Source organism: Bubalus kerabau, chromosome 3, assembly GCF_029407905.1.
Source record: "Bubalus kerabau isolate K-KA32 ecotype Philippines breed swamp buffalo chromosome 3, PCC_UOA_SB_1v2, whole genome shotgun sequence".
Taxonomy (NCBI): Eukaryota; Metazoa; Chordata; class Mammalia; order Artiodactyla; family Bovidae; genus Bubalus; species Bubalus kerabau.
This window is the reverse complement of record NC_073626.1, coordinates 32,170,459-32,195,140: the sequence shown is the minus strand read 5'-3', so window position 1 is coordinate 32,195,140 and position 24,682 is coordinate 32,170,459. Positions and strand designations below refer to the sequence as shown.

Genomic DNA, 24,682 nt, shown 5'->3' with positions numbered 1-24,682 from the left:
AGGGCGAGTGCAGAGGGTGGAGGCGGGAGCCCTGCTACCATGGAGACCGGGGGAGTGGTTCAGGGCAGCTGGCTTGCGGCCAATCAGAGAACTCGGCTGAAGGGGGAGGAGCCACGCGGACTACATTTCCCAGAAGCCTCGGGGGCTTCGAGCTGTTTTCCGCTCCCCATCCACTGGGCTGTTCCAGCCTGGGGCTGCCAGGGAGGCTGCGGGTTCGTTGGGCCCGCCTGGCCGAGCCAAGCTAGAGAAATGATCCCCGCCTCGCAGCGTGTCGCTTGAGAAGGGGCCGCCCTGGCCGGGTGGCAGGCCAGCCGCGGCGCGGGACGCGGGCCAGAAGGGGCGTATCGTCGTCCCGTGCTGCTGCTGAATGTCGACTCCAGACGATGCGGAGAGGCTCTCGCCGCTCGCCCAGAGATGGCCCCGCGCGAGCAAGTTCCTCCTGTCGGGCTGCGCGGCCACCGTGGCCGAGCTAGGTACCCGGCCGTCCAGCCTGGGCCTCCCCCGCTCGACCTCCAGGGGCCGCCCGAGGGTGGGGGGCCGGGCGGGTGGCTTCGTTTCCGAGTGGATGCAACCCTGTCGGTCCACACCTGTCCTGCGGGCAGGTGTGGCGGGGTGGGGGCAAGGCCAGTCTTGGGAGGAGGAGGAGGGAGTGGAGGTCACGAAGGTTTCTTCCTTCCAATTTTGTCTCCGTCGGATGTGCTGTTGCGCCTGAATGTATCCTTTTAGAAGCTTCCTGAGCTGTTACTCCCCTATAGGCATCATTTCCCCTTTTGTGAGGATGCCCTTTTTAAAACCACAGTCCACTTTCCGTCTTTATTGAGGACATCTCTGTTTATATTCTTACCCAGCCTCACTGTATCTTTGTGTTTTGGGTACAAGTTGTGGACTCAACTTGTGGGACTTAAGTTCTTAACCCATTCCTTACCGAGCATCCATCCACTCAGCATCTGCCTGTTGACCTCTTTGAGCTGAACTCAGCTACACTGTGTATACCTTGCGAGAGTCTGAGAGGTTAATATATAAACGCTAAATCCAAGGCAAGGCACCGATTGATCACGACATTCTTATAATGACCACAGTGCAGGAGACTGTGGAGATACAGTTAAAAAGACCCAGCCCTGACCTTCTTACAGGTTGGTGGGGAGACATGCAGAGACACAGTTAACATTACGCTATTTATTGTAATGGAGGTGGTGTTATAAGGGCAGAGAGGATGAACAATTACATCTGCATGAGCAAGTCAGAGGGGCTACTTAGAGCGGAGTTATGATGCTCTTGCAAGAACAGGAGATGCTTCTTGCAGGAATTTTATGAGTATAGTGCCCGTGTTTCCCCTGTGAAGCCTTCCCTGTGCATTTTAACATGACGCTTTCATCTTCTTGCCCGTTAAAAAAAAAAAAGAAAGAAAAAGCAGTAGCTCCAATATGTTATCATTTGTAAGTGTTAGTTTGCCCTGTTCTAAAACAAGTTTACTTTTTATTTCCAGCAGCGCCAAAACATGATCTCTTTTTTTTTGCTCCTAGTGCTCATCCATTCTTGCCCTTTGAACCCTCCTTATTTTTTTTCCTTTCTGTTCCCCCAAAGCTGAAGAATTATTATACATTGTTTTCACTGAAATACAGTTCATCAACTTAAAAAATTTTAAAGCAGATTGCTAAATGATTAGCTATATTCCCAGTTTCTTGTTTTTTTTTTTTTTTTTTTTTAACCCAGTTTCCCTTGTGACCAATGGCTTTTGTAAAGAAAACGTCCTCCTGTTAAAAACTTGTGGAGAATTGTGTGGGGGTGGGGAGTGAAAACCGGGGGAATCAAAATATGAGATAGTTTTGAGTACAAAACAATTTAGGATCAGAACCTGCAGCATTATTTAAGTAACCAGCAAGAAAGTCAAAATTATTTGAAGGGGCATAATTATGCTAATATAGCAGTGGTTATATCTTAAGATTTTGCAGGCTTCATATGTCAGTAAAGCACTGCTTAAATTCTCTGTATGTACACAACTTGTGTTTTAGGAAAACAATCAGCAAGATAATTAACTCTTCCAAATACCAGTGGTGCACGTTGACTATTCTCGTGGAAAAGGCACAGCTATGGTTTTGTATCAGGCGGTGGTCACTATAAAGACATGCAGTGTCACTAATGTTTATGAACTTGTCTGAATCATTGTGCATATTAACTTATGAGCTTGATCTTCCTTATGTGAGCCAGTTAGCTTCACTTGTTTCAAGGCAAAAGGTCTACCTCTAAGTCAAGATATAATCATTAGGAAAAACATTTCAAGGATAGTTGGTATTTTGTTAAGGAGGTCATGCAGAAAACTCATCAGTGCTGGGAAAAAAACACTCAACATGTACCTTACTTGAAAGAATATTGAGCCTGCCACCCTTGGGTAGAAAAGAAATGATAAACTCTATGATGCATCTTCTGTTTTTCAGACAGTCAGGCCAGTGATTCATCGACACAGGAGCATCACCCATGAAATGACAGAATTCAGCTTCATCTGGCATTTATTAAGAACCTGCCATATTAGTACAGTATTCTAAAAGTCACGTTGGCTCTTAATCATGGTTGCAGACCAGGGCACATCTTAGACTATAGATACCTGAAATTATTCCCACTGGAAAGCAAAAATTGAGGACAAAAGTAGGTTTTAGATGGACATTTATGACTGGAAAGAACCCAAGGCTTGTCACTTTTTGTTTTCTTTCTGGTGCTCTGGGACAGTGATTCTCCAGTTTGGGAGTGTGTCAGAATCCGCTGATGTCTTAACCCTATCTGCCTACTGAAATTCCATAGGCATGGGGCTAGGAAATAATATAATTTTTAACAGTCTCCCTAGTTGATTCTGATGTATTCTGAAATTTGAGAATCACCCATCTTGTGGTGACTAAAATCTGGGTCCTGTGATTTTCTAAAAAAAATTTGGTTCACTTTTCTGAATGTTACGAGTTTCCCCCTCGTTTTGTTTTTTCTTGTCGTCGTCGTTATCAGCAACCTTTCCCCTCGACCTCACAAAAACTCGACTTCAAATACAAGGAGAAGCTGCCCTTGCTCGGTTGGGAGATGGTGCAACAGAGTCTGCTCCATATAGGGGCATGGTACGCACAGCCCTAGGGATTGTCCAGGAGGAAGGCTTTCTAAAGCTCTGGCAAGGAGTGACACCCGCCATTTACAGACACATAGGTATTTATCTTGATTCTAGCTGGTGAGTTTGTCATGATTTCTGTGTTTGTCTCCTCTGCTTTCCTGTTGAGTTGTGTCGAAAAGCCAGCTAGTTTCCTTCTACTAATGTGATAAATGAATATATTATCTCTTAACCACCAATGCTTATTAAGGAATTATAGCCTCAGGGCTTTATAAATTCATACAAAAGTATTTAGGGATAAACTGTCACGATGTCATGAAATTTTCTAATGCACTCTGAAATAATTGAGGAAAAGAAAAAGCAAGTAAGGTGAAAATGTTAGTAATTGATAAATCTCCATGATAGACATAGAGTATTATTTTTCTCTACTTTGCTGTATGCTTGAAAGGATTCCTAATGAAAAGGTTTTTTAAGTTTAAGAAAGAAGAAGATGAATCACTGCAATTTTTATCAACTTGAGGAACTTTTAAACACAAAATTATTATTATTTTTTTAATATTCTTTGAAATTGAAAATATATTTGAATGCAATGCCAGATCTTACCAGTCTCTGTCCCTTGTGTCCAAGGCCAGGTTGATCTGAAAGACAGCATGGGTGACTATGTAATCCAACCTTGGCAATAGAGTAAAAGCAACACGTGATTTTTGCCTCACTTCCCAGGCTACCTATGTGGGCCTTTAGTCACTCTGAAAGGAAAACAGTTGAAATTATAATACTGCCAATGAGAAACTTTTCTGCTCTGCTTCCAGTGGGGCACCCACAACGATAGAAGTTATTGAGTTTCTAGCTTGTGGACAGGACATATCTTGCCTTCAAAAGGAGGAGGGATGGGTATGGCATTTTCCTCCTCTATATGTTTATATATTTTTAATTATTCCTCAAGTATGTAGGGACCTTTCATCAGAAAAGTGCCCAGTACTAATATTTACCAGCTTTGTATTTTTAAAGCTTCAGTTTTCCAGATGAGCACATTACAGTATATTCACCAGGAACTGTCCAGAAAGATGATTGTTTTGGTACTTTGTATGTTTTTGAATATCCTAAAATCCTGTATCAAACTTCCTGAAATATCAAGAAAACCTCTCTTTCTGAATACTGTGTATTGATTTTCATGATTTTTATTTCTTATTCTTTTCTTTAATAGCTTTTTCTTGCCTCCCATTATCATTTTGAGTTTGACTTCTTTTCATTTGTATTTTGTTGACCACCATATGTGATTTTATAGATAAGATTCATTTCATATGTTTGAGATTGATTACCTTAACATAGTAAATTATCCAGTGAAGTTGCGTGTGTTTATTGAATGAAAATGCCTGCTGTGTCCCAAGCTCTGTACCAGGGTGTATAGTGTAATGAAAACACACACAACCTGCCTTGAAAGGCTCATGGTCTGCTGGAAAGATGAACAAGTACACCAAGTTAGTTTCTAATCAAGATGATAAATGCAGTATTAGACACACACCTGGGGAGTTCTGGGGGATCATAGAAGCATGACAGGTATAATGACAGCCTAGAACACTGGAGGCCAGGTCAGAGGGCACTTTCTGGAAAACATGTTCTTCGAGTGGAGTCTTGAAAGAGTAGGAGGAGTTAGCAATGACGAGAAGGGATAATCCATTCAAGAAAAGATCAGGCAACATAGAAGGCCTGAGGCTTTACAAGGCATGCACATTTGGAGAACCACCAAGGCCAGGTGTCAGAAGCCTAGGTTATATGAGAGAAAGGACACAGCTAAGGAGATCAGCTAGGCCATGTGAAAGCATCCTCTTACTTTATTAAACGTAGGGCTGAATTCATCCTTCCCATGCTCTGTTTTGTACAGTGTATTCTGGAGGTCGAATGGTCACTTATGAACATCTCCGTGAAGTTGTGTTTGGCAAAAGTGAAGATAAGCATTATCCCCTTTGGTAAGTTTTGCTTTGAAAATAATACACTGTATTGTACAACACAGGGAATATAGCCAGTATCTTATAATAACTATAAATAGAGCCTAATCTTTACAAACTGTGAATCACTATATTGTACACCTATAATTTCTTTAATATCATACATCCACTATATTTCCATTTTTATAAAAAGAAAGGAGAAAGAGTCCAGGGACAGAGTCTCTTCAAAGAGAAGAACGTTTTGAAAACCCTTTCATTTCATAAAACTACTAAAACAGTAACCTATAAAACTTGGCTTACCAGCCTTTGTTAGACTGACTATATCAGTGCTGTTTTTATTCCCCTGTGGTCAGAATTAAACTGCAGTTAAATTATATCTTTGAGGCAACTGTCCTTCCTTTGAATTTCAGGCCATTAAAGGGGCCTGAAACTTCGGATTTGAATTTTGACTCCTGGTCCCTGAGCCCTCCCATCAGTAAACAAACCATCTACTCTCCTCTGTGATTTGTGTGGGTTTATTTTTTTGCTTCACTTTGTCTTAAATCTCTTATGCAGGGGCTGTACCAGCATGGTATTGTTTCCTACAAAAAGTGTGAAATTGATAATAACCTTTAGAAAAATGTATTTCCTTTTATAATTAGGAAATCAGTGATTGGAGGGATGATGGCTGGTGTTGTTGGCCAATTTTTAGCCAACCCCACTGACCTAGTGAAGGTTCAAATGCAAATGGAAGGAAAAAGGAAACTTGAAGGAAAACCACTGCGGTAGGTCCTCTGCCAACAGGTACCTTTCCTTTCCCCTTTGACCTCTGCATTTTTGGGCCCCAACATTCAGTAAAGGCATTCACTGTGACTCCTAGTTTGGAAGTGATACTCCCTAAGAGGAGACTGGAGTGGGGCCTTCTCTTTACCTGCTATGGTGTACCTGTTCTTTACCAGACAAACTGCATGCGTGCATCACTCTGCTTCTTTTCCAGCCAAGGCAGCTAGACTTGTCCCCTACTGGTGCTTGCTAGAAAGAATCTGATCATTAACAGTTGCCCTGGTGTGAATTCCAGTTCTGCCATCGTGGCTTGGCCTTGTGGAAGTCCCTTAACGTTTCTAGTCTCTGTTTCTTCATCTTTAAGAGACACTATCTAAGATGGTTTCCATGACAGAAGGTCTGGCTCATCAGGTGCCAGAAAGCCTGTTTTCTTTCCCTTTCTCCATGCAGGAAGGGAAATAGGAAGGTAAACCTTATGAATTGTTCTACTTCCCTGTCTGATTTCTCTCTGCCTCTTTTCCCAAGTTTAAGGAAGTTTTTTGGGTTTTTTTAACTTCAATATTACTATACTGTTGTGATATAAAGTCCTCCTGTTGCACTACGCTGTGTTGTCAAAATCTGCCTTTTTTCAAAAAGAAACGCATTCAAGTTTATTCAAATACCACTTAGGCAGTTTCTTCTGGAAAAGAGGCAGATCTTGCAGACAGACAGATAACCCTCTGCCAGGAAACAGAGAAAATGTAGGCTGTCCTGAGCTGAGCATGCAGGGGTCTGCTTCTCTGAACACTATGGCTGTGTGGCTGAGCCAGAGGTGGAGGAGGGTTTGGGGTCTCCTTTGGTGGTTTGCCACGACCACTGCCCTCTGCCCTGCTGCCCCTCCAACTGCTGCTGCTAAGTCGCTTCAGTCGTGTCCGACCCTGTGCGACCCCATAGACAGCAGGTCACCAGGCTCCCCCGTCCTTGGGATTCTCCAGGCAAGAACACTGGAGTGGGTTGCCATTTCCTTCTCCAATGCATGAAAGTGAAAAGTGAAAGTGAAGTCGCTCAGTCGTATCTGACTCTTCGCGACCGCATGAACTGTAGCCCACCAGGCTCCTCCGTCCATGGGATTTTCCAGGCAAGAGTACTGGAGTGGGGTGCCGTTGCCTTCTCCAGCCCCTCCAGCTGACACAGTGCAAAGTGAGGGTGGGCTGTGGCAGTCCAGGCCCCCTTCCCAACAGGGACCTAAGTAACGTGGACCAGGGAGGAGAAAAGGGTACCACTCTGACTTAACCATATAGTTTACAACATCACAGGACCCATTTTGTCATCTTGGAACTACTTCTGATTACTATGGAGCAGGGCAAAGTTATATTGCCTTGGTTGGCTACATGGAGAAAAGGAACTGTTGAGGTCCAGAAATGTCTGAGTTTTCACTGATTACCTCAATATTTTTCCTTCTCTTTGTCTCTCATGTTAGACATTTTGGTTTTGATATAATAGTTTTTTAAAAATTGCTGTAAAGAACATGAACCTTGGGATCAAGCAACCTGGGATTCAAATCCAGCCTTTACCACATTTTAGCTGTATAACCCTAGCCAAGTTCTTAACTTCTCTAAGCCTCAGTTTCTTCGTTCGGATGAGAATTGGAATAATAATAACATACTCCATAGAGTTTTTAGGAATAAAATGTATCATATATATATATATACACACACACATACATATATATATATATATATAACAAGCCTGGTGCTTAGTAAGTGCATTAATAAGTAAATTCTATTAATAAATAAATTCTAGCTATGGTGACCATTATTCCTGAGCATACTTCTTATGTAGCAGAATAGCAATTCTGAATGCCCAGTAAAAGAACATATTATCTTTTTGGTGAGACTCAGAGAGTTTAATGCCTGAGTAAAGCCACCCAACTAGTAAGTGGTAAGGTGGTATTCGACACCAGGTATTTCTGGCTATATACAACCCAGGTTTTTATTTTATATCAGAGGTCTCCAGCTTTGGTTCACCAGCACCATTTTCATCTGTGTATAGAAAAATGTGCAAAATAAGGAAAAGATAAATTTTCATAAAGCCAAAAGTATTCAGTTTTAAGAACTCTTCTGAAATTCTTCGTCCTAACTTTTGGTCTAAAATATTATTTCTTTCGTGAAGTGACATGAGAATTAATCTTGTAATGTTGTCATTTGATAAAATTACAAAATTTGAAGGTCTCCCATAATATGAGGAAAATGAACTTAAAGGTCTGATAGACACTGTTCCCTCCTATAATTAATATGTGCACAGACGATGTAAAATGTCAAGAAAAGAGTTTTGATCTATTTAATCTGAGAAGAGGATGTATGTTACAGTTTATAAGGATTTCCATAAAAAATGTTTAAATAAAAAATTGGCCTTTTTTCTAAAAAACTATTAAGTTTATTTGGGAATTAGACCTGCATAGGTTGCTTTAATTTTTAACAATTCTAGATAGTTAAGATATTATTGTTCTCCAACTCATAACAGTTATAGATGAAGCTTATGCAGTTGCATCTGATACACAGGAATGCATAGAGTTTTCACATTTATTATTATTTCCCTTTAGATTTCGTGGTGTGCATCATGCATTTGCAAAAATCTTAGCCGAAGGAGGAATACGTGGGCTTTGGGCAGGCTGGGTACCCAATATACAAAGAGCAGCGCTGGTGAATATGGGAGGTAATGGAAACTTTATTGAATTCTGAGAAGTCCTGATCACCTAAATCATTTTAACTATAAGCACTACAATGGGGAAAATGAGAATTTTTATCTTATTATTTTTATAATATGTACTGGCAACAGTCTTATTTTATGTTGTAATGTTGTAATTGAATATTTTCCCTAGAGTGGTTTCACTTTATTCTACAATGATGTATGAAAAGGATTTCCTAAAACTAGCAACTTGTGGCAGTAAGGAGATAATACCAAACCATGACTAAGGGTTCCTCCCCACCCCATACCTTCCTCTAAGATTCAAACTGGTATATGTACCACATGTGATGGTCATTATATCTAGACTACAGATCTTTCCCCCCAGTAATCCTGCTCCTCTTGCTGTATAATCCATCTTGTACAGCTGGACACCTCAGGCTGGAAACCTGAATGTTTCCTTCACTCATTCCCATCTCTCACTTCCCATAGTCAGTCACTGATTTCTTCTGTCTTCTAAATATTTCTTAAATGTTCCCCCCTCCAGCCTTATGCTAAGTGAAATAAGTCAGTCAGAGAAAGACAAGTACCAGATGATCTCACTTAAGGTGGGACCTAAAAAACAAAACAAAATGAAAACAGACTCATGGATACAGAGAACAAATGAGTGGTTGCTTAAGGGGAGAGGAGTAGGGAACCAAAGTAATTGCAAGGGATTAAGAGGTGCAAACTTCCAGTTATAAAAATGAGCCACGGGGATGTAAGGTACAGCATAAGGAATTATTCCAGTATATCGCAGTACCTTTCTACGAGGACCAGTGATTACTAGGCTTGTTGTCATGGTGACCTTTGTATAATGTATGCACCTGTCAAATCACTGTGTAGTACACCTACATAATATTGTATGTCAACTATATTTCATTGAAAAGAAAAAGGTTCCCCCATCCAGTAACTACCTTTGTATCCTTACAATGACCATTTTTACAGAAGTAACCATCAAAACACAACTAGACCCCTGCCACAGCATCTACCTCACCTCTTCCACTGCCCTCAAGTTTGGACCCAATATCCAGAGAGCTTTATCGAAAATACAGATCTCAACACGTTACTGGTATCCCTACAACCCCTAACTGGCTTCTCATCACTCACAGAATAAAGTGGAAATTTCATATCACAGAAGGCTTGCATAAATCAACCTGTGCCTTCTGGGTTTGAGCACTTCATTGATTCTGGAGCACATAGTGAAGCAGAGTCATAAGTGGAAAGGTTCCACTGCCTACACACACCAAACTGCCTCAGCGTCTGTGCTGTCTGTCCTCTTCCCTCTTCTCTTTAGTTCCTTCTGCAGATTTTTTAATACGTGGCTAAGGTGGCTTCTCCATCATGTGCTTTTCTTGCACCTCCCACAGCCAGCCCTCCCGGGTCATGGTGTGTTGGATGCCCTTTATATGCTCCCGTAGTTCTCTGTGCTTAGCTCTCTTGCTGTTTTTACCTCATTTCATTGCTTTCTTCTATGTGTCTATCTCCTCCCCCTGGATTCTGAGCCCCCTGAAGGCATGGACTGTATTTAATTCATCTTTATTTTCCCAGTCCCTCTTACCTTTCCCAGTCCCTCTTACATAATCAACAAATGTTTAATGAATGAATCAGTGGATGAAAGACTCCTTTCTAAGACCAAGATTATATGATTCTAAGAAACTGATAAATAGCAGTTTTGAGAGCTATAGTAACATACCACTTAAACACTAAAGGAAATAAGTCTATTTTATATTTTGCTATTTCAGTCCATTGATGTCTCCTGTATCATATTAGTAGATATTCTGGTTTTCAGAAAACCTTTCAGATTATCATTTCTCAATTGATTGCTTCAATATCTTTGCAGCCCAGAGTTTTCTTCCAAGTTCTAGCATCTACTTAGCATCTTCATTTGGTATCTCAAATATATATTACTTTCAATGTGTCCAAACCAAATCATTTACTGAATCACTTCCTTCTCTGTTCTTCCCAATCTCAAAATATGATATCATCATATTTTTATGATGGCTTTTTAGTTGAACGACCCAGAAACCTAGGCATGATTTTGATCTCTTTGCTTTCACTTAGTCCTTACAGCCAACCAGTCACCAAATATAGCCAGTTCTGTCTCCCAGAGAGATCTCAAGTTCATCCATTTCTCTTCATCCCTAGAGCTACGCCCTGGTCCAAAGTACTATTAATCTCCTCCTCCTGGACCACTACAAATATCTCCTAACTGGTTCCCCCACACACATACACACATGCATCGCACAGCCATTCTGCCCCACTATGCATCTGAAATTGTTCTCATCAGGATCACCCGTGCCTGTCATCTTATTTTAAAACATTTAAATCAGTCCATTCTCATTTTCACATCGCTATAAATGGCAGCTCTGTCCTTCCAGTTGTTCAAGCTCAAAACCTTGTAGTCATCTTTGCTTCCTTTCTTTCCCTCCATATTTAGTCTGCTGGCTGATCTATTGATTCTGTCTTCAAAACACTCAGAATCTGACCAGTGCTCCACACCCCAGTATCCAAGCCACCACTCTTTCTTACTAGAAGAACCGCAGTAGTATCGTGTCTAATGTGCCTTGTCTCCCATAGTCTGAGTAGACTATCACAGTGATCTTGTAAATACTAGCCCAGGTCAGCCACTCCTCTGCCCCAGTCCCCTTCTCCATCTCTTGCCTTCTCTGCTCCTGTTAAACCAGTGTTCTTGCCGTTCCTCTAACATACGAAGCTGACTTTTGCCTTTTTGACCTACTGTGGTTCTGCCTAGGACACTTTCTCATACACATTTCCAAAGTTTACTTCCTCAAGCTTCCTGCAGGTCTCCACTCAAATATTATTTTGAGGTCATCTCCAGCTGTTCTATTTAAAATTCACACGCACCATCCTTCCCCACCCTCGCACCCTCGCTGTCCCCTTTTCCTGTCTGATTTGTCTTCAGAGCAGTTACTGCCATCCGAAATGCCACGTGGCTTACTTACTTACTTGTTTATTGTCTCCTCCTTCAACAAAGAATGGCGATTGTCCACAGCTCTTTCCCCAGTATGTAGAATAATGCCCACCACATGGTACGCTCTCAGATGTCCGGTGAATGATCAAATGTATCTACCCATTCTTAGCTCTTTACAGTTCACTTCCCTATTCTTTGGTGTAGGTAATCTTTATAAAATTCCATGGCTGTGATCTAGTCCTCCCCTGTTTAAAACCTTTCAACAGATCTTCATTGCCATTAGAAAAAAGTGTAAAAAGCTTCATGTAGAATAATGGCCAGGATCTTTTGTTTAAAGTGATAGAATCTCAATTCAGCCTAGCTTAGGCTAAAAAAGGAATTTGTGAGCTCCAGCGCTGAGAAGTGCAGGGGTTGAGCTGACTCTGAGCAAAGCTGGATTCAGATGTTCAGATGATATAATTGAGCGTCTGTCTCTCTTCCTTTTTTCCTCCCCCTCCCTCTGTCGCTCTGCTTTTCTCTGCTTGAGAACAAGAATGGCATCTTTCATCTTTGTATACATTCTTGTCCCACGTTTAGCACATTCTTGACACAGAGACGTTCATTGTTGAGTGAATGACATTTAAACTTTCTCTGTGTATTGCCAGATTTAACCACTTATGACACAGTAAAACACTACTTGGTATTGAATACGCCACTTGAGGACAATATCGTGACTCATGGCTTATCAAGGTAAGACTGTTTTAACTTGTCTCTTTCTATTTTTTCCTATCTCACTCTTTCTTCCATATTTGGCATAAATTCTAACTTTCATCTCTTCTGATTGGGAACCTAGTGATAACACCCTTAAAGAAAGGCAATAGTACCTTTATAAAGAGCAATTTCTTAAAGTGTGTTACAGTTAAAATGTGGAAGAGAGGGGCAGGATATTTCAGGTTAAATTTCCCCCAATATTTGCCCTTTTGTAGGGCTATCCCAGGGTCAGATTCTGACAGTTGATTATCCAACTCAATTCAGTGGGTACATTTGAGCATCGTTTGGGTTAAAGACACTGTGCAAGGCCCTGCAGTAGATACAAAAGGTAAACCACACTGCTTCCCAGGGAGTTTACCAAGGGGAAAAACAGAACAAGTATAAAAACACTGCACAGTAAGTGCTAAAAGAAAGGGACTAGTTACCCACTGGATCAGGTTTTTAAATGGGATCAGGGGGCGTATGTGTGGTCCATGAGGCAGCTCAAAAGCTGCTGTCCATGAACTCACAGCTGGGTAGGCAAACAGTGCTGTGTGATCTAGAAGTTCTGGACGCTGCATCACAGGGTAGAATGAGTGCTCACTGAGGTTTAAAGAGGGTTGCAGCTGAGCAATCGAGAGATTTATAGGAGCCATCAACATTCGCAGGAAGGGAGTTTGATACGAAGAAGAGGAGTAAAAATAGTGCAGGCACTGAACTGGGTGCTTCAGAATGGTTAAGGGTAAACTGTATGTTATGTGTATTTTACCAAAATTAAAAACAATGGGGTCTGTGCTCACTTGAGCAGCACATCTACTAAAAGCAATGGTGTGGGTGCGCTGAAGTTCTAGGGCAGGGAAGGAGCAGTAGAAGACGTGCGGCTAGGGTTCTAGTGAGATGGGGAGGCACGTGGCGAGGTCTGTTAATGTAGGAGGAAGTAGAAAGGAAATTACACAGAACAGGAAAACCAGAAGAGTCCCCCTTTTCCCTCTTTTTAAATCCTGAGGCTGTTGAGAGGTGAAACTGGGCAAAAGATTAGCCTACACTGTATGAGGATCATAACATGAGCGTGGTTATTTAGTTGATGCAGAAGAGGATTGTTCATCCCGAAACCATGCTTATGGACTAATAGACTAGCCTTGCACAGAGCCATCCGGTCTCCTGGAGAGAACAGAAGACGTACCCAATCATTCTCTGTCTATCATCACTTAAGACACATGCTGGGCTTCACTTGGCGGGTATTACTGGCAAGGAGCGACAAAGGTCAATAGCAAAAAGTAGCCATGTTCCTGTCAAGTATCTAGGCAAAATTGATGTAACTTTTACGGCTCTGTCTTCTCACTTTGACTCTAGATAACCACCTTACCTGAGGCCTCCGTAATGCAGTATTTGCTCTCTTAGTATTTAAAGAAGCCTAGCCAGATCACACTACCTCCTGCAAACAGTTTGATAAGAGGAGGATGAGGCAGGCCACTGGCAGCCGCCTCCCAAGGTGTCTGTGTGCCGAACAGGCCCACGGTTGCCAAAGGGGATCCTTGATGTGGTTATTATACAGGTAAAAAAATCCTTTAATAAGTACATTAATTAATGACTACTAATGAATGAGGGCTGCCTACCTTTTAAAAGTAGAATTTATTAATAATATTAACACTCTGGTAGAAGTAGTGTCCACTCTTGAAACATATGTATAGCTGAGCCGGCACCCAGCCTCTCTGAAGCAAGTGGACAAGTGAACACGTAGTGTTTCTTTCCAGTCTTTTGAGCCAAAAAGGGGAAATTGTGTATTTTTTTCTGTCTTCTTTGTTTTTCTCACCTCTTGACTGGCCTTGCATGCTGTTTCTAGTAGACTTCAGTTTTGGAACGTAGGTGAATTTTGTAGTTGGTTGCCTGTTTCTATGTAAAAATAATGAAGGTATATTAAAATGAGGGCTTCCCTCGTAGCTCAGTTGGTAAAGAATCTGCCTGCAATGCAGGAGACCCCGGTTTGATTCCTGGGTTGGGAAGATCCACTGGAGAAGGGGTAGGCTACCCACTCCAGTATTCTTGGGCTTCCCTTTGGCTTAGCTGGTAAAGAATCTGCCTGCAATGTGGGAGACCTCGGTTCAGTCCCTGGGTTGGGAAGATCTCCTGGAGAAGGGAAAGGCTACCCACTCCAGTATTCTGGCCTGGGGAATTCTGATATTAAATCTTGACTTTCAGAGGATCTGAACAAATAGGAAAAAATGTTAAAAGAATGTTAAATTTTAAAAGAATGTTAAAAATGTTAAAAGAAAGAATGTTAAATATATCCCTCCTGGATATATATGGTGAAGCAGTAAGATCTTTGCATATAGGCCTGTCGTGTGAACAGAGACCCAAGAAAAGTTATATACACAGTCGGGTCACTTGCTGGAAAATGTAATAGGTTATATGGGTTCTTTCTCTTGAATTCAGGTATTCCTGAAGTGTGTTTCTCCTTTGAATGATCAATCCTGATCTGAAAGAGTCATAAAAGAACTTGGGTGCTTGCTGCCCCAGCAGTTCAAAGTAAGAGAGTGTGAAGATTCCTAGTGCAGTTTCAACCTCCCCACCACACAGCCTTCAGACACTTCAAAGGCCTTGCTTGGCCCGGAAGTCAGCGGTCCTTATCTCTGGGAGACACTTGATGTTCCGGGAAGAGATAAAAGTTGTCCACAGTTTTCCTTTCTAGCTTTCTATTAGCCCAAGATACGATACTCTTCCCACCCCGCTGATTCCCGTCTCTAGACTCAGCTGCCAACTCCTGGGTCTCAGGCCTTCATTTCGCTTGATTCAGGATGACCACCCATCTTCTCGTCATCTGTGTTTCTCCTGGAAAAGTTTACAGCAGTTAATGGCTTCTCAGATTATGGGATGTCGATCATATTCCTGTATTGCCTCTCTCATGCCCACATACATAATGAACTGCTGGTGGCCTCTGAACTGTTGAGTCACTCATTTAAAAGAATCTTGATTTAGTCTGCAGTGGGTTGGCTACATCCATTTTGTCTGTCTTGAATAACTGACCAGAAGCCTTTTTCAAAAAGGAGTGATTATGTGATTTCTGCCCCCCCACTTTAAGATCCTTTCCCTTTGCATTGAGAATAAAATCTCAGCCTTCTCTGCCTGCATCTATTTAGTCTCTGATCTGGCTGGTGAGAAGGAACCATGTATGTCAAGATCTGCTCTCACCCAAGAGCCTTTTCATGACTGCCTCTCACCTGATTAATCCCTATCACGTGATCTCATTTAATTTTTTTTTCCACAGCACTAAGCTTACCTGAAATTATTCATTTCTCCTCTGCCTATCCCCAGTTAAGTACCTTGAGGACAGGATCTTATTTGTCTTGTTCACTGCCTAGAAGAGTGCCTGCCTCCAGCAGATGTTCAGTGTATATCTGTTGACCAGATATTGTTTTAATTTTTTTTTAGCTCTTGAATGAATGAATTTATCATTGATTTTATGCTAAAAGAGCATTAGTATGAAGAATATTATTGGACTAGATTTAGTATTTCATTCTTTCCAAATATCAAATCCCCCTTCCTTAAAATTTGGAAGCTGCTACATATTACCTTTCAATTTCATTTATTTGTATCTACAGCTTATGTTCTGGACTGGTAGCTTCTATTCTGGGAACACCTGCTGATGTCATCAAAAGCCGAATAATGAATCAACCACGAGATAAACAAGGAAGGTAGATAGAAAGTCTTAGTCTCTGTGTATCTGAATGTCTATAATAACAATGTTCTTTAAAGACTCTTCCTCCTATTTATTCTTGCTGGAAATGTATTTTTGTGTTTACGTGTGTTCAACCAGGAAATTGTTTTTATGCAATTACCCGCTTTGTGTCTGATGGAAAAGTACTGTGCATTTGGGGAAATCAGCTAATTTAACCGTCATATTGTTTAGACACAAGGTGTTTATTGTGACTTTGTTGTTTTCATAGAGTTTTTGAAAATATACTTTGTTAAGAATTTGCAGGGCATTTTTTCAGAAGCTCATGACTTGTGAGTAACACAAGTTACACAAATTACCCAAGTTACACAAATTACCCAAATTTGATTGGCTATAAAACAGTATGTTTTCTGTGAAGAGACTAGATGGAGTGAATTCTAAGTTATCAGACCAAGGGTGGGGTGAATCCCAAGAGTCAGCCTTGAAAAATATCTTTAAACTCAAAAGAGGTGTCCTATGTATACAGAAGCACAAATATTATTTGTTCTAAACTAGCAGAAGATAGTTAAATAAGTTTTCCTAGACTATTTTTTTAAATTTTATTTGTACATCTATTTACATGTAAGAAATTTAACAAAATTGTCTTCTTTCCTTTTTAGGGGCCTTCTGTATAAATCATCTACTGACTGCTTGATTCAAGCTGTTCAAGGAGAAGGATTCCTGAGTCTCTATAAAGGGTTTTTACCATCTTGGCTTCGAATGGTAAAGTTAGGTTTTTCTTGCCTTTGTTTTTGTTTTTATTGTACTTAAATTACTTTTCGTCTATCAATATTTTCCCTTTTCACTTCTGGCTTCTGGCATGGTTCTGCCCCCAAATCATGATTCTTTCTTTTCTCTTTTTGTTTTCTTTTACGTCCAACCCCTTTGGTAGATTAAGGTAAAATAATTCAGTTACATCAGAAATGAATAGGTTGATAGTCTGATGTTATAAAGCCAGTGGATAGATTGTTCTGAATGTAAAGACTTTTGCTATTTAGCCAAAATATTGCAGTTTGAGACAGGTATACAGATTTCATACTAGAGACCATTGTTATGAAAATGTCACTATTTCAAACAAAATTAGTTACTTTGATCATAAATATTGGATTATCCATTGTGGCCCAGCAGTAAAGAATTCGCCTGCAATGCAGGAGACCACCTGCAATATAGGAGACACGGGTTCAATCCCTGGGTCAGGAAGATCCCCTGGAGAAGGAAATGGCGACCTACTCTAGTATTCTTGCCTGGAGAATCCCAGGGACAGAGGAGCCTGGCAGGCTTCAGTCCATGGGGTAGCAAGCCAGACATGACAAAGTGACTTAACCACCACTACCACCCATTAATATCTATCACCACAAAGCTCTGCTTAGGAAGAAGACATCATATCATTTTCATTTGGTTTGGATACTGTTTTTTACTAAAGTGAATTAACATGTAGAGTTAGACTTATCTAAATAACATAACAAATACAATAAAAACAAGGTACTCGAGTATTTTGTGAGTTAGAACATATTTGAAGCAATAGGAGTTACAGGTTTAGAAATTCAATTAATGCTTTACACAATATAGTATAATCATATGAATTGAGCACCTGTTCCATACAAAACCCTGTCTCAGTGCCTGACTTTAGGAGGAACCTAAGAGCCTCAGTTCCTGCTCCAGTGCTAGAGCTTCCAGTCTAGGTCGAGACAAACCCTGAGTGAAGAGTTGGGAGGGGGCAGGGTGCAGGGTCATGGTGCTTTCAGAATAGACAGCAAGTAAGGACCGCCTACGCTAGGAGGTTAAGTAAACCTCATTGGAGAATGGATTTCTCACTGAGATTTGAAGAGTGACTGGGACTTAACTAGGTTAAAAGGGAAGAAAAGAACACTCTGGGTGTAGGAACTAGCTGGAGTGGACAAAGGACATGATGCATTCAGAGAACTGAAGGAAAGCCAGCTGGCCAAGGCATGGAGATGTGGAGGAGAGAAGCCCAGGGTGAGGCCAGAGAGAGGCAGGGATGGGACTGGGAACGGCCACAGGGTCCATGAGAGCGAGGGGCATTGGCCTGATGACGTGTGGTTTTAGGAAGATCATTCTAGCTGCTGTGTGGGTTGAGGAAAGACCAGGAGTTGTGACAGATGACAGATAATGATAACTCAGACTAGAATATGACAGTGGGGACAGAAGAAGATAGATTAAAAAAAAAAAAAAAAAGGGGGTGGGGATAGAAAGGAGATAGAAAAGAACACAACCGGATAGAGATGGGGAAATGGTTGGAGAAAGCAAAAAAAAATCGAGCTTCATTCCCAGATTCCTGCCCTGAGCAACCAATGATGTAGTTTTCTAAAATGGGATCATTTTCAGGGAAGAAAATTTCATGGTGGAATCTCAAGTTTAGTTTGGATATGTTCAGTTTTGGATACTCATAGGACATCTAAGAAGAGATATCTAGATGACCAGCTTCATATATTGGCCTGGATCTTAGAATTATGAGGATGGCACATTAGACCTGAGCACCATCTACACAGAGATAATAACTGACGCGCTGGGGATAAATGACATCACCAAGGGTAGTAGGTATCTATCTATTAACATGAAACTAACAGCCAAAGCCCTTGGCAATATCTGATACAAAAGCACACCTAAGCTGTAAAAGATTATTTTCACTGTCTTGATTATACTTTGAAGTTATCTCAAATCTATGGATATTTAATGGAAAGGAAGATTTTGATCTGGCCTGCATAAACCAGGTCCTATTATAAGTGCTGGTAACACGAAGGAATAAGATGTGTATTTTTTTCTCTCAAGGAGCGTACAATGTGATGGGAGAAGATAGACACATAAGTAGTTAAAATTACAGAGATTATAAAGCTAAGATTATGAAGTCACTTGCTATATGACCAGTGCTGTGCTAATCATATTCATGGCTTAACTCGTTGAGTTCTCCCAACAATCTATTTAGAAGGTTACTATCATATATTTCATTTATAGAGGAGAAAACTAAAGTGAAGTGTCTAAATAACTTGGCCAGGCTAGGTGGTTATTAACTACTGGCATCAGGGCCTCAAACCCAGGCAGTCTGGCTTCAGAGTACACAGATTACTAAAGAGGTTGCCAGTGCTGTGAACAAAACATGAAAACACGTATAGTGGAGAAAAATGGCTTGAACTCTTTGAGAAGTCCCAAAAGGCCTCCCAGAGGTGATCCCTGATCCGAGCTTTGAAGGATCAGTAGGTGTTTGTCAAGAAAAGCATGAGGAAGCAACATAAAGCAAGTCGCGGGCGACCCCAAAATGTCTGGTGAACTGTAGAAAAGTCTGTGTGGCTAGACTGGAGGTCCTCAGAGGGCAGGCGATGGGAAGAGTACAAAGAAGAGCATTTAGGCACCAGGCTGAGAAGGACCTTGGGGAGCCAATTCAGTAGTTGAGGTGAAACTGCAGTAGCAAGCGCCTGTTTGAACCCGGGAGCCATGTGCTAATATTTGCTTGGGGACAAGTCTACTGTGGCAGCAATGTCGAAGCTATTGTGAAAGTTAGCATGCAAGAAGGGAAGTTTGGGCGGTGGTCTAGCCAGGAGATGATGGTAGAAATGGAGAGAAGGTGGATTTCAAGAACATTTGTGTTCGACTCCACAGGACGGAGTAACTGATCAGACAGAGAAAGGGAAGGAGGGAGAGAAGGGAAACGAGACTTTGATGTTTCTGGTGGGGAAGACCATGAAGATGGGTGAGACCAGGGATGAAAAACAAAACCAAGAGGTGATGCAGAGCAGCCCAGTATAAAGGAGCACTGAGACCACTTGATCTGACCCATTGTCTTTGTAACATGAGACTCAGGAAGTATAAATGACCTCAGAATGAATACCTAATGTATGACAAGCTTTGTGCTAAGCTCTTTACACACGTAATTTTTTAAGTCTTACAAGAACCTAACATTACAGGTAGTGTGATCCTCATTTTTCAGATGAGAAAAACACAGCTCAAAGTATAAGAAACTCACTCAAGTTCATGTAGCTAGTACATGGCCAAGCTGGGAATCCACTGCAGATTTGTTCAACTCTAACTAAACCCATGGTCCTAACTAGGATGGTATACTGAGTATCTCAAGGTCCTGCAGCTCATTATGGAAGTTTTAAAACAGAGACAGGGCGTGGTGATGAAGAGAGGTTACCGGAGACAGACTGGCTAACCACCCGAGATCACCAGGGTGGCGTGGCTTTGTTGATTTGCCACAGGACCTGAGCGTAGAAGCCTGTTGACTCATGAGCACTTCCAAGTAAATCGGCCTTTGCACATACAACTGCCCTTCAGCCAAACTCACTGAAACCGATGACCAGAGGACATTGGCTCATCCACACTGAGAAATACATCTGGCCAGTGATCTCAATGCTGAAGTCCTCTGGATAGTTAAATTCAAACTATAGGGGAGCCAAGTCATAATCAGAAGGTTGCCTGCTGAACACAGAATCATAATACCAGGAAGAGCTTATCTGTAAACTTAATATTGCAAAAGGTCAACCCAAGAGTCCCTGTGTGTTCAGCCCCACAGTAAAAGCATGGAGGAAAAAAAGTTTTTTCCAGAATTATGATAACATGGCATCATATACACTTGGATTGTTTTCAGTGGTACAACTATGCCAGTGAGGAAAAAACAAGTAAAAGAAGGTACTGGCCATATGCCCTTCTGCAGAGGCTCAGTATATCCAGTTTATATCCTGCACATGCTATTTGCCTCTCCCTGTTTAACTCCTCTTCAAAACCCACCTAAACTTAATCCCAGTTCCTTACACTAGTTAGAGATAGCATGCCCTCGCTTTGCTTAATCCCTGGTTAATATTTATTTCCTTCGCATATACTTTGGTTGCTATGAGGAAGAAGTCTGATAACCAGAGCCATCAGGAAGGACTGCCTAGTCCATTCTTAACTGAGACCTCTGCTTCTAGATCCAATTGCAGTCACATCCTTGGCTCACTTCACTTTCATTGTCACAGGGCTGTGTTGTTGTCACGGCTTCTTTGTCTATGTCTTCATACACTTAATTGACCAAAGATGTATTCTCCTAAATCCACTAATGAATCCTCAGTCTACTAGCATAACTTGCTCAACATTTCTAAACACGTATGACATAAATGTTGCTTTATAAACACTCTAGGCAAATACATTTTACATTCTAATTGCTTATTTCTCTATACTCTAGTGTGATTAGGGTTTCTCTCTGATCAATATTACCCATAACTTAGGAACCAAACCAGATAAGAACTGGATCCAAGACATACTTCCTCTGATGATGACTTCCATTGTTTCCTCTGTGATCTCCATGTGTGTCTTTAGCATTTTTATCTTCTGTTCTTGATTAACCCTCATCCCCTTGTAATTCCTTTTGCACAGTGCCACCTTCATAGGCAGTTCTTGCTGAGGTGAAAGCCCTTTTCTCCACTTCATGTGCATTTTTATATTCATTATGTGATATACCAGGTGTTGGTTTTATGATCAAACTCTCAAAGGATAATCTTTCATCTCTACTTTCAAGTTCTTCAGGGCTTCCTTGTCATGCTCCATACATTACACAAACTACATGTAGAAGAAAAGAGCCCAGCCTAGAATTCATGCTGAGTCCTAGCCTTTTATCCACTAATGGTCAGTAAAAGGAACCCTGGAATGGAAGTCAGAAGCCCAAGGTCCAACTCCACCATGCTGGCAGGCATCTGATTGCTAAGCCTTAGTGCCCTCATCTGTAAAACAGGGGTATCAATACCTTTCCTTTCCATTATAAATTGTTTGGAGAAATCTGTGACAAATTAAGATCTGAAAATGCTTTGTAAATGATAAGGTGCTCTAGATAGGTGAAATGCCAAAATATTTGTTTTCAGCCTAAGTGGATTCAAAATGAGTTCATCATTCAAAGATGTGTATGCATATGTGTAGAAGATTTATAATTGCTTTGAAATATGCACTAACTTCTTTGGTTAATCTTTCAGACCCCTTGGTCACTGGTGTTCTGGCTTACTTATGAAAAAATCAGAGAGATGAGTGGAGTCAGTCCATTTTAAGCCCTTAAAGATACAGTGTTCAGTATCATTGAAATGCGGGCATCTGCAACACACACCCCCTATTATTTCTACCTCTTTAGGAAGACACCTTACTCCACAGAGACTGTGATTTATAGGGGGCAGCACTTTATTTATTTACCTGGAAACCCAAGTTCTCTTTGACTCCTCTTTTTGTTCACAAGCAATCTGATTGGATCACACAAGACCACCCAATGAGACCCCAGCACAGCGTTTTCTAAAGAAGGATCAAATCCTGACCACTTAACTTGCGCGAGAAGATTCAAGCTTTGAGATGCTATGCTGTAGAGCCTGCTTAGAGGAGAAAGTGCCAGAAGGGAGATGGCATCTCAGACCTGAAGTGGACAGTAGGAATGTGGAAAAATACATCCATACATAGGGACCAAGGAATATACTTAATGTGTTGTGTCAGTATTTACAACTGAAATCTGATCATTTACTTTTCTGTTGTCATTAAAGTGCATATTCTATAAACTAAAGGGAGGTGAATGAATAAACATTTTGAGTTTCCCTAGTGTTGAAGGAGGTTGATGTACCTTTTCTTGCCAGGCGAGTGAAAAAAAGTTTGGATCTCAAGGAAAGAAGCCTCATTCTCTCAGTGCCCTGTGATCTGTGTTCATTGGTTAGGTCTCTACCACATAGGCTAAGGACTTCCTGACAGCCAGAGAGACCACATCTGAATGAAAACAGAGAAGAATGTCTGCTTTGTGATATATCCCATTCCAGCCTGAATTTCTCGCTAGCTCTCAAGAATCTCAATATATGAAAAACGGGGCTTATCTGATTAAAGTTCAGGTGGACAGGTCCTTTTAATAAAGAAACATCTGGTATCATCAGTCTCTCAGTGGCATTTAAAAGCAAAGGTAACATGAAGTCAGTCGACATACAGCCTCTCTTAATCCCTCCTTCCCTAACACTAAGGGCCTGAGAGAGAGGGAGGGAGAACTCAGAAATCACATGAAAGCTGTCTCCAGCCTGAATCTTATTCAGTCTGAAAAGCTTCCTGCCTAAAAAGTGATCGTATAAACTGCCTGTGGTACACAATTATGTCTCCAGTCACTGAATCATATCCCTTTTCTTAGAAAGGTGAGAGATTTCTTCACATTCACCTGTGAACCACCTGTTCCCCCAGCCTCAGACTCTGGGCATTTCTGGATGGATAGCTACAGTTATGGGAAAAGGCTGTAACTGTCAAAATAGGAAAACTCCAACAAAAGTTCAGACCCAAGAGAGACACTGGAGCTGACCAAACAGGATGTATCATGGGTATGGATGATGTTGAATGGAAAAAAGTTTATAAGTGCTCTGTGGTTGCCCTAATGTATAATCACTGCCATTTAAGAGGGAAAGTGTACTTTAAAATATATTTTAGTGTGATATGTAGTGGCTTATTTTTTTAATAGAATTTACAGAACGTGGAGTTTAATCTCTTAAAATCTTTAGGCAGTATACTTTTCCATTGTATTTGTCAACCTGTATGAACTGAGTTGTTAAATATACTTAAAATAATTATATGTACTTAAGTTCTCAAATTATCTGTATTGGAACCACTTTAGGAAACTTTGTTTTTTTGTGTGTATTTTATAATGTTGTAAACCCAGTAAATATTAGATCAAAATAATTATATGCAAACTGGACCATGGAAAATTTTATTTAACTTTTTTCTTTGAGGGGCTTGAGGTGAAAACATCGCTTACATAGTGAGACTATTCCTTGATGTCTGGATTGGAATAATTGGATTTTTTTTTTAAACCTGAAATGACTCCTTGGGATGGTCTGGTTTAACTGTCTCATTTTCTATGTTGGGAGACTGAGGCCTGGAGAAGTAGAGTTGTTCATGTTCGTAATTTATTCAGTAGCAGAATCAGGATAAAAATACAGATCTTCTAATTGCGTGCTGCAATTCATGAGGTCACAAAGAGTCGGACACGACTGAGTGACTGAACTGAATTATTGTTACCACTGACAGTTATTATACACTAATTAGGTACTGAGTAAATGTCTCATGTCATTTTTGCAACATCCCAGTCCAGGATTATTGAATCTTCCAAGAACAGGTTTTTCTTTATGGCATTTTTTTTGTCATAGACATTTTAAATGAATTTCAATTGCCTTTGACATACATTCTAGAATGGAGTCAAAACACTTCCGCTAAAACATGAAGACCCCCCCAAATCTGACCAAATCCTGTAGATAACACATACATCCCAGCACAGGCATACTTTGCCAGTGAAACCATTTTCATTAATGTGTCTTGGAACTTTGCTTTATTTTACCAACTTGAAATCATCTTGTTCCTCTCCAGAATAACCCACAGTAAATAAAAAGAAATAACTTCAGTAATTTTGTGTCCACACTGAAAGACTTAACATTTCAGTCTCACTTTCTTGTAACATAACTGTGCTTGGTGTTTATCTTCAGCTCAGTATCAATAATACTTAACCTCTAAGTTTCCTTTGCTTAGTTTCCACTTTTTTCCCTTCCCAAATGATTTTTTTCTCATTGAAAAAATATACATGTTCTTATTTTTAATTATATACAGTTCTTTGTTCTTTATAAGTGAATTAGCATATATCTAAATAGAGAACATTTCTTAAATTTGCTTTCAGTGAGGAATAATATATCTTCATCAAGTGCTCCAAATCCTATTTTAATTATAAGCCACTAGTGGTAGGGCTAGTAACATTTATTTGCCATTAGGTACTCAACAAAATTTACAGATGGTATGAATCAATTAATTTTGTCTTACTTGAAGATCTGTGA

The 24,682-nt window shown here is 40.7% G+C and overlaps 1 protein-coding gene across 4 annotated transcripts; it reads left to right on the top strand.

Annotated features, from left to right (window-relative positions):
* Positions 1 to 138: 138 nt before the first annotated feature.
* On the top strand, positions 139 to 23,809 carry SLC25A27 (solute carrier family 25 member 27). Of its 4 annotated transcripts, none has more exons than XM_055571272.1 (9): positions 139 to 473; positions 2,992 to 3,183; positions 4,968 to 5,052; positions 5,673 to 5,795; positions 8,375 to 8,487; positions 12,076 to 12,160; positions 15,760 to 15,852; positions 16,493 to 16,595; positions 23,002 to 23,809. In XM_055571272.1, exons 1-9 carry the CDS (start codon positions 368 to 370, stop codon positions 23,032 to 23,034), a joined length of 933 nt encoding a protein of 310 aa, XP_055427247.1. In that variant the 5' UTR covers positions 139 to 367; the 3' UTR covers positions 23,035 to 23,809. The 4 variants fall into 4 exon arrangements, with proteins under 4 accessions (XP_055427247.1, XP_055427245.1, XP_055427246.1 ...); XM_055571270.1 differs by having other exon boundaries at positions 22,084 to 23,809; XM_055571271.1 differs by having other exon boundaries at positions 21,982 to 23,809.
* Positions 23,810 to 24,682: the final 873 nt, after the last annotated feature.

Coding starts and splice junctions, on each gene's coding strand:
- SLC25A27 (XM_055571269.1), top strand. CDS start 368: ATGTCGACTCCAGACGATGCGGAGAGGCTCTCGCCGCTCGCCCAGAGA. Junction 3,184..4,967: donor CGCCATTTACAGACACATAG/GTATTTATCTTG, acceptor TGTTTTGTACAG/TGTATTCTGGAGGTCGAATG. Junction 8,488..12,075: donor AGCGCTGGTGAATATGGGAG/GTAATGGAAACT, acceptor GTGTATTGCCAG/ATTTAACCACTTATGACACA.